The sequence below is a fragment of the Myotis brandtii genome, unplaced genomic scaffold (assembly GCF_000412655.1).
Source record: "Myotis brandtii unplaced genomic scaffold, ASM41265v1 scaffold125, whole genome shotgun sequence".
Classification (NCBI taxonomy): Eukaryota; Metazoa; Chordata; class Mammalia; order Chiroptera; family Vespertilionidae; genus Myotis; species Myotis brandtii.
Genome location: NW_005354385.1, coordinates 5,719,200 through 5,732,823, shown reverse-complemented (window position 1 = coordinate 5,732,823; position 13,624 = coordinate 5,719,200). Strand labels below are relative to the sequence as shown.

Genomic DNA, 13,624 nt, shown 5'->3' with positions numbered 1-13,624 from the left:
AAGCATTAGAAAAAATTATTCCTACTTCAAAATGATATTCATGTCTTAGTGTTCATTTATTTATAACCCTTTATGAAAAAGTAAAGAAATGGCTTAACATACAGCATCTATAGTATATAAAGTATTCCTGTAGCTAAAGAATAAATGTATTTTTCATCAATAGTTGTTCAATTTTCTAAATTAAGCAGGCACTTGTGAATTAAAAAAGTAAAATAGCAAAAAATAGTTAATTAATTGTATCCCTGGTTACATTTTTGGGGGGATGTCTTTTTATTTATGTTTTTAAGCATAGAATGCACAAATCTTATGAGAACCCTTCCATATGTTTTGACAAATACATATATTCATGTTACCAACAGCCCAGTCTGATGTTTTTGTCTTGTGGTGTCACCACTGTGTCTTTAGGGACTGGAATATGTAGAATAATGAGTCCAATATATTCTGTTTGGGAAATCATTATAGAATTTCAAGATTACAAAAGACCTTGGAGGTCACTCTAATCCAGCTCAAAGGAATAATTTATAATCTTCCTATAGTCTTTTTCCTGGTTTTAAACTAACACCTTAACCTTATTTGAGGATTTGGTGAAGATACTTATGTTTTTTAAAGTCATTTTTCATTTTACAGATTTATGTTGTGTCACATAACCTGTTATAAGAACAACCTCTTCCAGACCAATGACTTGCAGTATGACCTAGAGAGAAAGGTATGGAGGGGCCCTGATTAATTTTAATTCCATATCAAGTAAGTATCCAGTATCTTGAAAGACCAAACCAAACCTGGAAACTCAAAAATAATCTGAGTGGTGGTGCTAGTGCTAACTCTGGGTAGCATTTGAAGATATTTTTCATTTTTTCAATTAGAGATTTTTTCCAAGAATATTCTCCTTTAAAGTAACTATTTTTAAAAATCTTGTTAGAATTCTTACTGCCATAGAAGTTAAAGAAGCTTATCTCTAAGGCAGAACAGGACCTTAGAAAGGCTGGAGAGGTCAGAGCCTGCTGGCATGGCTCAATGGTTGAGCATCTATCTGTGAATCAGGGCATCAAGGTTTGGGCTCAATCCCCAGGGTGGGGGCATGTGGGAGGCAGCTGATGGATGATTCTCTCTCATCAATGATGTTTCTATCTCTCTCCCTCTCCCTTCCTCTCTGAAATCAATAAAAATAAATGTTTTAAAAAAGACATAGATCTGGTTCAAGCACTCTGTGACCACCCTATACCTGTTTCTTCATTGGTAATTGAATGTAATCATGCCTCTCCTATTATTTCCCACAGGAATATTCTGAGGATAAAATATAGATGATAACTTAAGAACGTTATACAGCCCTAGCCGGTTTGGCTCAGTGTATAGAGCGTCGGCCTGCGGACTGAAGGGTCCTGGGTTCATTCCAGCCAAGGGCACATGCCAGGGTTGCGGGCTCGATCCCCAGTAGGGGCCGTGCAGGAGGGAGCTGATCAATGATGTTTCTATCTTTCTCTCCCTCTCCCTTCTTCTCTTAAATCAATAAAGAAGTATATATTTTTTTAAAAAGCGATATGTTCATATCCAACAAATAAGATTTAAAAAAAGTGATGTTATACAAAATGTAAGTTATTCTTATTGTATTATTAAAACTTATACAATACATAGTTTATATGTGTTCATAAGTTGTACAGTGCCAGCGTTTGGAGTGACTCGCTCTGCCCCATAGCACCCTTTCTTTGTTGTATATATCATTAGATTAGGATAAAAATTCAAATATTGAATTATTTTAGTTGTCTGTTTAGCTATATCTATTCAGCTGTATATTTTATGTTACATATATAGTTATTGCCTCATCTCTGTTTATTTAGAAAAGGACATATTCACAAAGTTGATTAGGTCCCTGAGGACTTAATTGGTTTAAAAGTGTTCATATACACAGACAATAGGGTGGTGAAGGCCTGGGACAGGCAGTGGGGGCGGGTGGAGGGGGTCAATGGGGGAAAAAAAAGGGACATATGTAATACTTTCAACAGTAAAGAATTATTTTTAAAAAAGTGTTCATATAAAAAGCAGTCAACATTAGGTCATACATTCAGAACTTGAATCCGCAAGTTTACTTCTAAACATTTCTTAATGACCCTATTCTTCTGACTTCAATCAGCTGTAATTTGGTGATATTGAGTAATTAACAATAATTATTTTATTTTTTCTGATTGTTATAATTTTTTTATGCCAATTATTTTTCAATGAGCTCTTCTTCTCCCTAGTTGAGGCAGTCCTCATTTGCCATGTGGTTAACCATATCCTAAATAATCAGCATATCATTGAATTCAGGATTCTGTACACATATTTACAGAGTAAAAAGTATTCAATTTCTATGAGAAGTAAAAGAAGCTTATAAAAATTTGTAATTAAAGTAATATTTTTACAAAAGGGCAATAAATACTGTAAGAACCTTTTCATTAGCACTTCTTCATCTCCCCTAGACTTTGACTTATGAAAACAATGGAATATATGCTCAGAGAGCCTCAAATTTATCAAGCAAAAGAAGACTCAGAGAATATATTTGGAAATAAAAATTACTCTTGAGAGTTAAAAGCAAGTTGCCTGTATAAATATATTGAAGAAAAAGAAAGAGAGGGAGAGAGAGAAGGAAAAGAAGGTCTATGAATTATTAACAATGACTAAATATAGGATTAAATACAGTGTAGTACTGGATAGGCTTAAAATATATCAAAGTGATTTGGAAATTATAGTCCTATATAAATGCACTGCATTTATTCATATTTGGCCTCAAGTGGGAATAGGTGAAGCTCTAGGCAAAATTCTTTTCTACATGAAATACACATTACACTGAGATATAGATTAGTTAAAAGCATGAGAACAGTAGTTAAAATCATTAATAAATTCTATAATAATAGGCTGAAACTTTATTGTAATTCTCCTCTGTGTTGTGGACTTTCTTGTAAGGTAGATCCAAATGGGACACCACCTGAGGATGTTTATGAACATAAATGCAGAAAAGATTTTGTAACACATTTTAACACTTTGTAATATTATCCTGGAGGAATTACATCCAAAAGGAATAGTGTATTTTTTTCCCCCAAGAATATGAACAAAGAGTAACTCTTTATAGTAATTATAAAAAGTTAATTTTGCTCTTTAAAGTTTTCCTAGCTACTACCCACCATGGAATAAGAATAGGAATAAAAATATACTATATAATAATGACTAGTATACCTAATATGTAATTACTGAAACAAACCACAGAGTGAGAGTTGCTTAGTTGGAAATCTAAGAATTGATGCACAAAAATAAATTAGGAAGTCTGTTTATTCTGTTTCCTTTTCCCCATTCTAGCAAAGGGATAACTTTGAACAGTTAACATTTGGTAGCACCATTTAATTGTTTTAATTAATTAAGTGTGAGTTCATAACCTGCTTCCCCCGCCCCCCTCCTTTGTGGTCAGGAAGTTCCATGGCACAAACAAGACCTGAATTCACAATTCTGCCTGCCTACTAATTATTGGCTACATAATTTTGGGTAAGTTGCTTAAATTCTTAACTCTCAGTTTCCTGATTTCTAAAATGGGTATAAAAATAGCTCCTTGTAGGGTGGTGACTATTGAGTGACAGTGCGGATTAAGGAACATAAATTAGTGACACAGCATAATCACTCTATGAATGACAGTTATTAATTACTATCACTAAACTGATTTATCTCTGGAAAAATAAGCTATTTCATTTTAACAACATCTTAGTAACATGTAACTGTTTTTGCAAAGTATAAAATTATTATTTTTAACAAACCATGTGGATTGTAGCAATAGGCATCCCATCTTTCACTCCTATTGAGACGGATTCCGTAATCAATAATACCAGTTTTTCCAAATCCACAGTGGGGGCCTGGCTTCACAATAGGGTATCCAACTCTGCCCTTGGCCATCCACCCAGCAGCACAAACATGAAATCCTGCAAGAGAATGAAAGGGTTTTACACTTAACAGGTAAACGTGCTCAGCTGAGAGAAAGTCATCTTTACAAAGATGGTCCCTTCCAGCACTGACAGTTTCTTTGCTGCCCAAATTCAGTTCATGTAAAAGGAGAAAAACGGTTTTCTTAAAAAAAATAAAATTGAAACACATAAAATATAACATCTGACTTTTACTAAGAAATGACATATTACTTAAAAATAAAAAAAGATGAAGGTGAACTAGAAATTGTAACCCCACGAATCTGAAAACATTCCATGTTCAGAGCTGGCTTCTTTTCACCAATGACCTATCCAGTGCAAAGAGATAATTTCTGAAAGTACCATCGGTCCTGAAAACTTTTTTTTTCAAATCATAGTTTAAGTCATTTCTATTTCAGGATGAATCAAGATATTGCTTGCTAGTATTTTTTAAAATGTGAAGAGGGATAAAAGCGCTCATAAATTTCAAACAAAGCCTCAGCCCTGTTTTTCTTGCTCAACTTCTTAACTCTCTGTTTAAATACTTGCCAATGGCAACCAAGAACAATTTTACTTGAAGTCCAGGGCAGCTAGTAGTGACTCTGGCTTTGTATCCATCATTCCAGTCACTGTCACACTCAATCCTGTGGGAACAGGCTGAGCAGTTATCTGGGAAGACTTTGGAGAACACCTGTAATTTTGCCAGCATAAGTTTTGCCAGGTACTTTTCTATCAGCTCTTCAATGAGAAGAGCTCCAAGTAGGGTGGTCTTTTGGATTCTCCTGAAAGCCCAGGAGAGATGGTAGCAACCTCCCCCCTTTTTCTAAATAAGTAAAAAAAAAAACAAAAAAACAACCAAACAAACAAAAACCCACTAGTTAATTACTGGGTTTTTCCACTAGGTCTCCTGACATCATCTTCCCAGTTCCCTTCTCCTGCCATCTTATAACTTGCTTATCCTCCTTTTTCTCATAGCTTTTGATCCTGAAATACAAATGCATTCTTCCACTTAATGTTGAGGGGGGCGGGGGGGGGGGGAGAAAAAAATTAAAACATTTTGAAAAAAGCCACTAAATTCAGTATTTCTTCTACCATGTAAATTTTCTTATAAGACTCAACATAATAACGTTGCTCAACACATGAGGAAACCCAAACTCAGAAGTCAAGAAGGCTAGAGTAATATTAAAATGAATAGCAATGGCTTTAGATTTCTGAGGAATTTAAATGTTATCGAGATGCCTTCATTTTCTTTTGGTTTTTATTTACTAGCTCACAGTGGGTTGTAACCCCAAATAAGTTACTAGAATTATGAACTTTCCACTAGCTAGCTGTAGGCAGAGAAGATGGGAAAAGCAGGAGGGCAGAGATGAGAGAAGTCATGGGGACTTAGAGAACTATTAGCAGGGGTGAATAGAGAAGTCTTACTAGGGAGTTACAGGAAAGATGGGATATTTTTTCCCCAAGGATGAACAAGAAAGAAAGTCATTGTCAAATCAGTTACCAATTTTTCTGGCTGCCTCTAGTTGCTTGTAGGTGGCGAGGCGGCCGCCTTCATATTCACACACCGCCTTTGCTTCTGTGTAGGTGAGCTTGTATTTGCCGGACCGAGCTTCTCTGTGATATACGCCTGCTGCTTGTTCTGTGAAATCACAAAAAGTCGTAAATGCACTACTTGCATTCTTGCAGAACAAGGGAAGTCTTGTGACCTCAGATGGAAGATTACATCAGCTATTGTTCCTGCCAAAGGGTTCCTTGGGTCAGCAGCATTGGGTAGCTACATTTCCATTATTAGAAAGCTTTGGGGGAAAATATGAATGAGGGGGAATTTTAGGGAAACCTGGGGACATAGACAGAAACTTGAGGCGAAATTAAGTTTCTGAACTGACAACCTGAAAGGGTTTCAGTACAACATTGCATTCCTACACTAAAAAAGGTGATCAAGTTTTGACTTTTTTTTGGGGGGTTTGGCTTTAAGTTACATAAAAACTTGGAGAGGTAACTAATAGGTGAAAAAAAGGAGGTGAAGGCCAAGAAATCATGAAAATTGATCCATTATGTCAGCTTGCAATGATGGAGAAAAATAAGCCACAATATCCATTTGAGGGAAATGACTAATACAATACAACTGAGAGTTTAGTAAACAAATAAAAGACTGCGGGAAAGTTGAAAGGAATCCAAAGCAAACAAATATTTCATTAAAGAAAAGAAAACTAGATTCAAACGCAGCAGAGAAAATTCTGGGCACACCTAATTACTGGTTCTTAAGTTCTTTAAATGTTTTGTCCTTTTTTAGCTCCCATTTATTCCCAACATATTTTTGGTAGTGTTAAATCGCACATGAGTTATCTCCCAGTAGATCACTATTTAAAAGGATTGTTTTGAGTTTGGAGTGCATTTTGCCATGGAAACAATGAGAAAAGATTCTCAGGGCAATAATCATACCATGGCTCTAATAGTTCTATGTAGATTGTCAGATTATGGTTCAGTCCTTGTACACTAACCTGGGCAATCAGTCACCATCAAGACCATTGTCAATGAGAACGCATATATCTTGGCATGCAGTGACATGGAGCCAGCCGAATTAGAAAGATTGTTCCTTGCTGTCCTCCCCCGACTGAAGTTGACACTGCCACAGTCCAATAGGGATGCTGCGTGGCATTTTCTCTGTTTTTCTGGACGCCAAGGGATCCTTTTATACATTATATAGTAAAAGCCCATTACTGAAGACCTCAGTCAATTTGATACTTACTAGTATAGACCAGAGAACACAAGGAACACAAAAATCATTTTCCCCTTTGCAACTCACCTACTTCCACTTCCTTCATATGGTAAAGTCTCATTAACGAAACTTTCACTAGTTTCCAATCTGGTTGTTTTGAGCATATACCATGAGGTAGTTTGCTAGGTGCGGAGGATCAAGTCCTACTCCGAAGCAACTTGGACAAGAGTGGGCAATGCAACTACAGACAGTCCCCATTTATGCTGGTTCAACTTATGATACCAGAGTTAAAAGTCAACTTTAGGGGTCCTCGGTTTCAACCTTCTCATTTTACCGGTGTGGCACTGAGTCCAAGGGTTTCAAGTGCCTTGTTCTTGATAGTTGCTAGCCGAGTCCTGCCTTCTAATCCAACTCTCCTTCCTCCTTAAATAGTTTCCCATGCTATATGGACCTAACCAACTGTAAACAATTCATGCTAGGCTGACTGGTCAATAATTTGCCCCAGATTGGAGCAATGTGCAATTACCCCAAGCCTCAAATTTGCAGCACTATTAACAAACATTTGGGTTTGCTCCTCTCTACCACTAGGACAGAATTTCTATTGTTCAGGTTTATATTTTTGTAAAACACAAAATCACTTTTAAAAACACCAATGACAACAGCTCCAAATTACTTGAGCATTAGAGAGTTTTACAGCATTTCCAAGTTCATCCATATGGGTTTAATTCTTACTAGCTTTATGACCATCTTCTTCCTGTCTAACAAATCTGTGTCTATCTCCTTAGTTTGATTGTGTGCAGTGAAAATAAACAGAGACGTGTTCATTCCTCTGGTAAATTCCAGACCCCAGCTTTGCCAAATGGATCTCAGTGTTCAGCACGAAGCTAGTTCGCTGGCTTAAGCTGAAAAAAGAGGCGGCAAGGCCGTGCATTGCAAATCAAGCTTTTTAATGAAATCCGCATGGCTGCAGTTACTATTACCAGGGAGAAACATGCTGAAATATTCTACAACTGTACGCTGCTTAGCAAGCATGAAACCATGCTCTGGCCTGAAGTTAACTTTGCTTTCTCTTTATTTCTTTATTTTATACAGGAATCCCTCAATTTTCTTCTTAAGAATTCAAAAATATTTTCACTACCAAACACAATAATGAACATAAAGCAATATTAATTTGTATCATGAGAATTAAAGCATTGTTCAGAATACTAGAAAGGGTATTTAGGGTTTTCAGTATTTGGCTTTTTGTTTGTTTGTTTATTGTTTATATTCACAGTTAGGTCCAATTCATTCCTCACTAACACTTAACAAAACAAAGCAGCAAAAGGAACGTTCCTTATCTAACAAAAAGGGCAGAAAAGTACAAGGATAGCTCAAACAAAAGGAACCAAAATGGTAAGAATGCATTCAGAAATACATTTTGACTTTGTCAAACTAGTTAAAAGAATCTTTGGAAAAAGCAAGATATACACTCTGGGTCAGAGTACATGGAGCAATGATTATAAAGTTATTGTATATTCTGATTTGCCTGTTATGATTTTATTACGATTACCTGCTATAAAATCTCATTGCAAATGCATTGAAATAAAAACAAAACAATACATTGATGTTTTTGTTAAACAAACATTCCCCACTATACAACCATATCTGCTTTGAAAAATCTTAAATATATTTTCATATAGAATATAAATATTAACCTCTATTTCCTACTGAACAACTTTATAAAAAGCTATTTTTAAATCTTAGAAGGCAGGAACACTATTTTAAAAATGGTATAGGCATTCCAAAAGTTATCTTTCCTAAGCATTTTTTTAAAACACCAGGCTTGACCAGAACAGAAAAATCTACTGCTTTGATTCACTTCTCCACGAATTCAAAGAAGTGACATTCACAACTAGAAGCTCAATGAGTACAGTTTCTTACCAAGCCATATGGAGTTATGAAAAATTCCGTTCTTGAATCCCCATCCATGCGCGTCTTCCCACAGCAAGACAAATAAGTAAATTAGGATGATCATGTCTCAGTTGTAGAGAAATAATAGCCTATTAGGGGCTCCTCAGGATAAATTCTCAGTGCAGAGGCTGCAATGCGACTGAAACATCTGGTTTCCACATCTTTTTAAATAGTTTTTGCAACTGTGAGGTCAGCAAGCACTCTCCAATGGCATTTCCCGCTGCAGAGTTTCACAATTAACTCAGTGTCTGAGGCAAACCCTCTGACTCATTTGCATTGGCAACTACAGCTAAAGATACTGTGACCATCTACACTTTTATTAATTAATTCTGTCTGTCACAGACACTTTGCTGGTAGGACATTTGTGTAACTTGGTGCAGAGCCAGCAGCCATTAAAAACAATAAGAACAAAAACTTCAGTAGGAATTTTAAGAAAAACCCTGAATGTCTTAGTATTTGTAGTAAGTCAATTATGGAGTATGGGGTTTGGGATGAAGCACTGATCATGAACTTGACCCTGATAATGTTACTTCAGTTTTCCCTAAACATTGCCAAGCTTGTATAGAAAGTTTAAAAGAAAAAGTGTGCACAATTTGGCAAATCCTAAACCATCCCCAGTGGTGTAGGATTCCCTTATCCTCTGTCTTCTTTCTCCTTGGGAAAGGTCTGTTGCAGTCCTTGGTTTATTATGATTATCAGGTAAATACATCAGTTCCAGAAAAGCAAGTTAGTTTCAGAGCCTTAGAACATTCCAGCAGCTAGTCTAACACTAACTTCCCAGGCCACAAATCCTTGAAGTTTTTGGGAAAAGGTGAATGGGTAGATAGTCATAAAGTTAAGAAAAATATGGTCCTAGCTTCCCCACAACATTCTAAGTTTGAAGATGATCAAAATAGCAGGTAATAATTATCAAAGCTGTCATACCTTAAAGTATCCCAAATTTTGTTTTCTTTTTGTGTAGGGGCCGTTGGTAACATGTCTGGTGCTATCCGCACTGCTCTGCTATGAATGTCATTTCCTGTTGATCGACAGTCAATTTCTTGGCAGCTTTTGCTTCTCTTGAAGGTCATTCTTTGCTACGTAGTGTCTCTACTCTTGCTGCCAAATTGCCTCCCATTTGCTTCCATTATGTTCATTTCTCTTATGCTTTCTTAGTTCCTCCAGTGATATTGGAATCCTTTGAAAAAACCAACTTTCTGGACACTTTCTCGTCCAGAAATCGCTTAAACCTCTTAGACATCACTGCATTGAACATCGAAGGCTTGGCCTGGTCTCATCTCTCCTTAGAAAAGCAGTTGTGGGGATATAGGCTGAGGGTACAGAATTTATTGGACTCTCACTGAGGTATGCATAAAGTTATTAGGGTTCAAAATCCCTATTTGGGGCCCATGGCAAGTGAGAGAGGAGAGCGTTGTATTATCCTAGTTCACTGATAGGGTTAGAAAGTTTTCAGTTTGATGCAAGGGAGATATAGTCTAGAACAGGTAGGTGTGACCAGGGAGAAGACAGACATGGTCAGCAAGTTCAGGATGAATAAATAGTTGGAAGGAACAAACTGATGTTATTGCTCTGGAAAACAGAATTACATGAGTATTTTAAGTTTGTGGTTTGGGAAGTAAATATAACTTTACTTGCGCAAGGCTACAGCAAAACCCTCACAGCCTTCCCATTCTTTGCCTGGTCACAATCTCTGGTCATGCCCTCCTCTCTGCACCTCTTCAAAGTACCCAATTTCCTTAGTTTCTCATTTATAAAAAATTACTCTCAGGAAAGGGCTGGAAATTAATCTTTACTTAGGTCAAATAACTAACAGCAGATACCCTTCTTTGTTCATTTGCATTTTAAGGAAGCGCCAGGTAGAGCAGGGTGTGAATGTTCAACCTCTATAAAAAGAACATTCAGTGATGGTTTTAATGGATTAACCCAATGCAGGGTGGAGAATTTCTTTTCCCCTTTCCTAACTCTCCATGCAGAGGTCAAGTGTTTCCTCTTACCTCTGTACAATGTTTGGAAACCCCATCCTTCCTACCATCCAGCATATAGAAAACAGTGCCCAATGATGTGGGCTCTGATTTTGAGGGTTTTGACTTAAGAAATGTCCAAACCTATAGAGAAATTTCATGAATTTATTTGAACCAAACTGTCGACAATTTCCAGGAAGCAAACTCTCAATGAATTGAGACAATGCTCCAAAAAAAATGACAGTTTTGCAGATTATTTTACACGTTCGAATCAAAGGTGGAGACATAAGGAGGGTTACATGAGTTCCATTGGTGGTAGATTAAGGGGGTGAGAGAAAGCAAAGTGGGGAAATCTCTGGAATTGGATAAAAAGTAAAGGGGAGGGACACATACTTCTTTTATACTGGTGGGTACAGAATAGTTAATAATATTTACAGCACATAGAGATGGTATTCAGAAAACAAGATAACAATGAGGGATTCTGTGGTCTCATGCTCTGGTGTCTGGTTGTGCTTTAAGGGGTCTGATAAAAGAGGTTATTCTGACAATTCAAATGTATGTTATCCTAGATACAAACATAGAGATGGTATTCAGAAAACAAGATAACAATGAGAGATTTGGGGTCTCATGCTCTGGTGTCTGGTTGTGCTTTAAGAGGTCTGGTAAAAGAGGTTATTCTGATAATTCAAATGTATGTTATCCTAGATGCAGAAAGACAATGGACAGGCTCACTTAAGGTAAAGATTGACCTTTGTCCAGGAAGCTACAGGCCTAGGATATGAAGACCCTTCATGAACCACTTTTAGATAGGAATATTTATGTTCTGATAATTCTATGGGGGTACTTTTGGTCTCTGACTCTGTAGGGCCTGCCATGCTGGCCTCCCCTGAGCTTGTCTGGTTTAGTATGTGGCTCTTTTTTTGTCCACAAGAGGGTGCTCAATTCTATTGTAGAAGAAAAGAAAATGAGGTTTTCATATGGAAAAGATACAATAGGTGTGAGTGGGAACCAGGGGAGAGTAAGAAGGAAAGAAGAGCCCTGGCTTGTTTGGCTCAGTGGATAGAGTGTTGGCCTGTAGACTGAAGGGTCCCAGGTTCGATTCTGTTAAGGGCACATGCCGGGGTTGTGGGCTCGATATCCACTGGGGAGTGTTCAGAAGGCAGCCGATCAATGATCCTCTCTCATCATTGAAATTTCTATTTCTCTCTCCCTCTCCCTTCCTCTCTGAAACCAATATAAATATATTTTTTTAAAAAGAAGGAAAAAAAGGGAGGACTAGCAGAGGGAGTGCTGCCTAAGAACCTACCTTGTAAGTTGCCTAAGGTAAGTGGGTACCTCTGCCCAACTCCCAGTACACACCACTGAGGATGTGTCTGAGGAGCAGAGAGAAGATACACTGGATAAAAGGGCTCAGAAGTCTCTACCAGTCAAATGCTCTGCCTTCATGGATGAATGCAACCACCCCCTCAGCCACACACCTCCATCTCTTGGGCAGGTTGTGCAATGACTTATTTTTCAAATGCCAGTGACTGGCTGAAAACCCAGCAAGACTGCTTATTTTTTTTTTGCAGTGGCAGTTCCCCTCTTGGTTGCTTTCCCACAATGTTCCAATGCCCATAAGCCTGAGCATCCACTAGATACCTAAAGACAAGGTGGGAAGAACTACACCTCTGGTTTGGACTGAAATTGCACTGAACAAGCTAGAGATCTCCTAAGCTGGCACAGTGGTTTAGTGACATCACTATCACACAAACTCTCTTAAAAAACTGAGACTCTAGCCCTGACCGGTTTGGCTCAGTGGATGGAGCGTCAGCCTGCGGACTGAGGGGGTCCAGGTTTGATTCTGGTCAAGGGCACATGCCCGGGTTTCGAGCTCGATCCCCGGTAGGGAGCGTGCAGGAGGCAGCCGATCAATGATTCTCATCATTGATGTTTCTGTCTCTCCCCCTCCCTTCCTCTCTGAAATCAATAACAATATTAAAAAACAACAACAACAACAAAAGAAACAACTGAGACTCTAAAGTTTAATTTCAAACATCTGTCAGAGGACAAGAGGAGAAGGTATTATAAATTCTTTTTAAATGTTTAATTAATTTTTTACTGAAGTCACATTGGCTAATCACATATAAATTTCAGATGTACAATATTGTAATTTGATATCTGTATACTCTATTGTGTGCTTACCAGCACAAGTCTAGTTTCCATTTATCACTATATATTTGACTCCCTTTACCCAATTTCCCCCATTCACGCCCTCTGGTAACCACCATTCTGTTGTCTGTATCTATGAGATTGTTTTTATTTTGCTTTGTTAGTTCTTTTGTTACTTTAAAAACATATATATTGTTATTGATTTTAGAGAGAGGAAGGGAGAGGGAGAGAGATAGAAACATCAATGATGAGAGAGAAGCATTGATAGGCTGCCTCCTGCATCCCTCCTACTGGGGATCGAACATGTGCCCTGACTGGGAATCGAACTGTGATCCCCTGGTTCATAGGTTGACACTCAACCACTGAGCAACACCAGCTGGGCTCTTTTGTTTCTTTTCATTTTATATTCCACTATGAGTGAGATGATATGGGCTTTTGTCCTTTTCCATCTGACTTACATGCTCAGTCTCTGCTAACAGAGAAAACGTATGGAGCCCTAGCCAGTTTGGCTCAGTGGATACAGCTTTGGCCTGTGGACCAAAGGGTCCTGGGTTTGATTCTGATTAAGGGCACATACCTTGGTTTCAGGCTCCTCCCCGGCTCAGGTCCTGGTAAGGGTTCATGCAGGAGGCAACCAATCGATGTGTTTCTCTCACATTGATCTTTCTCTCTGTGTCTTTCCCTCTCTCTTCCATTCTCCCTAAAAATCAATGGGAAAATATTCTTGGGAGAGGATAAATAAATAAATAAATAAATAATGTATTGAAAAAATGTCAGGTGGATATGCGCAGAGGCGAGAAAGGAAGAGAGGGAAGAGAAGCAAGTTCTAAAAAATCACATTATCCTTAAAGACTGGATTTGAATAACAAGACATTGTGGGAAAATGCAATTCTTTGGCAAACAGTATGAAAACCAAAACATAAATT

The 13,624-nt window shown here is 37.8% G+C and overlaps 1 protein-coding gene across 1 annotated transcript in view; it reads right to left on the bottom strand.

Moving 5' to 3' along the window:
* TNFAIP6 (tumor necrosis factor, alpha-induced protein 6) overlaps positions 1-8,737 on the bottom strand; it is a 12,352-nt gene extending 3,615 nt beyond the window's left edge. Inside the window, exons 1-4 of the mRNA XM_005859305.2 lie at positions 8,557-8,737; positions 5,419-5,556; positions 3,777-3,938; positions 3,122-3,125 (exon numbers count right to left, since the gene is read on the bottom strand). Of these exons, the coding sequence (XP_005859367.1) occupies positions 3,122-3,125; positions 3,777-3,938; positions 5,419-5,556; positions 8,557-8,650 (398 nt within the window). The 5' untranslated portion in view covers positions 8,651-8,737. The remainder of the gene's footprint in view (positions 1-3,121; positions 3,126-3,776; positions 3,939-5,418; positions 5,557-8,556) is intronic.
* Between the last annotated feature and the right edge of the window lie 4,887 nt (positions 8,738-13,624).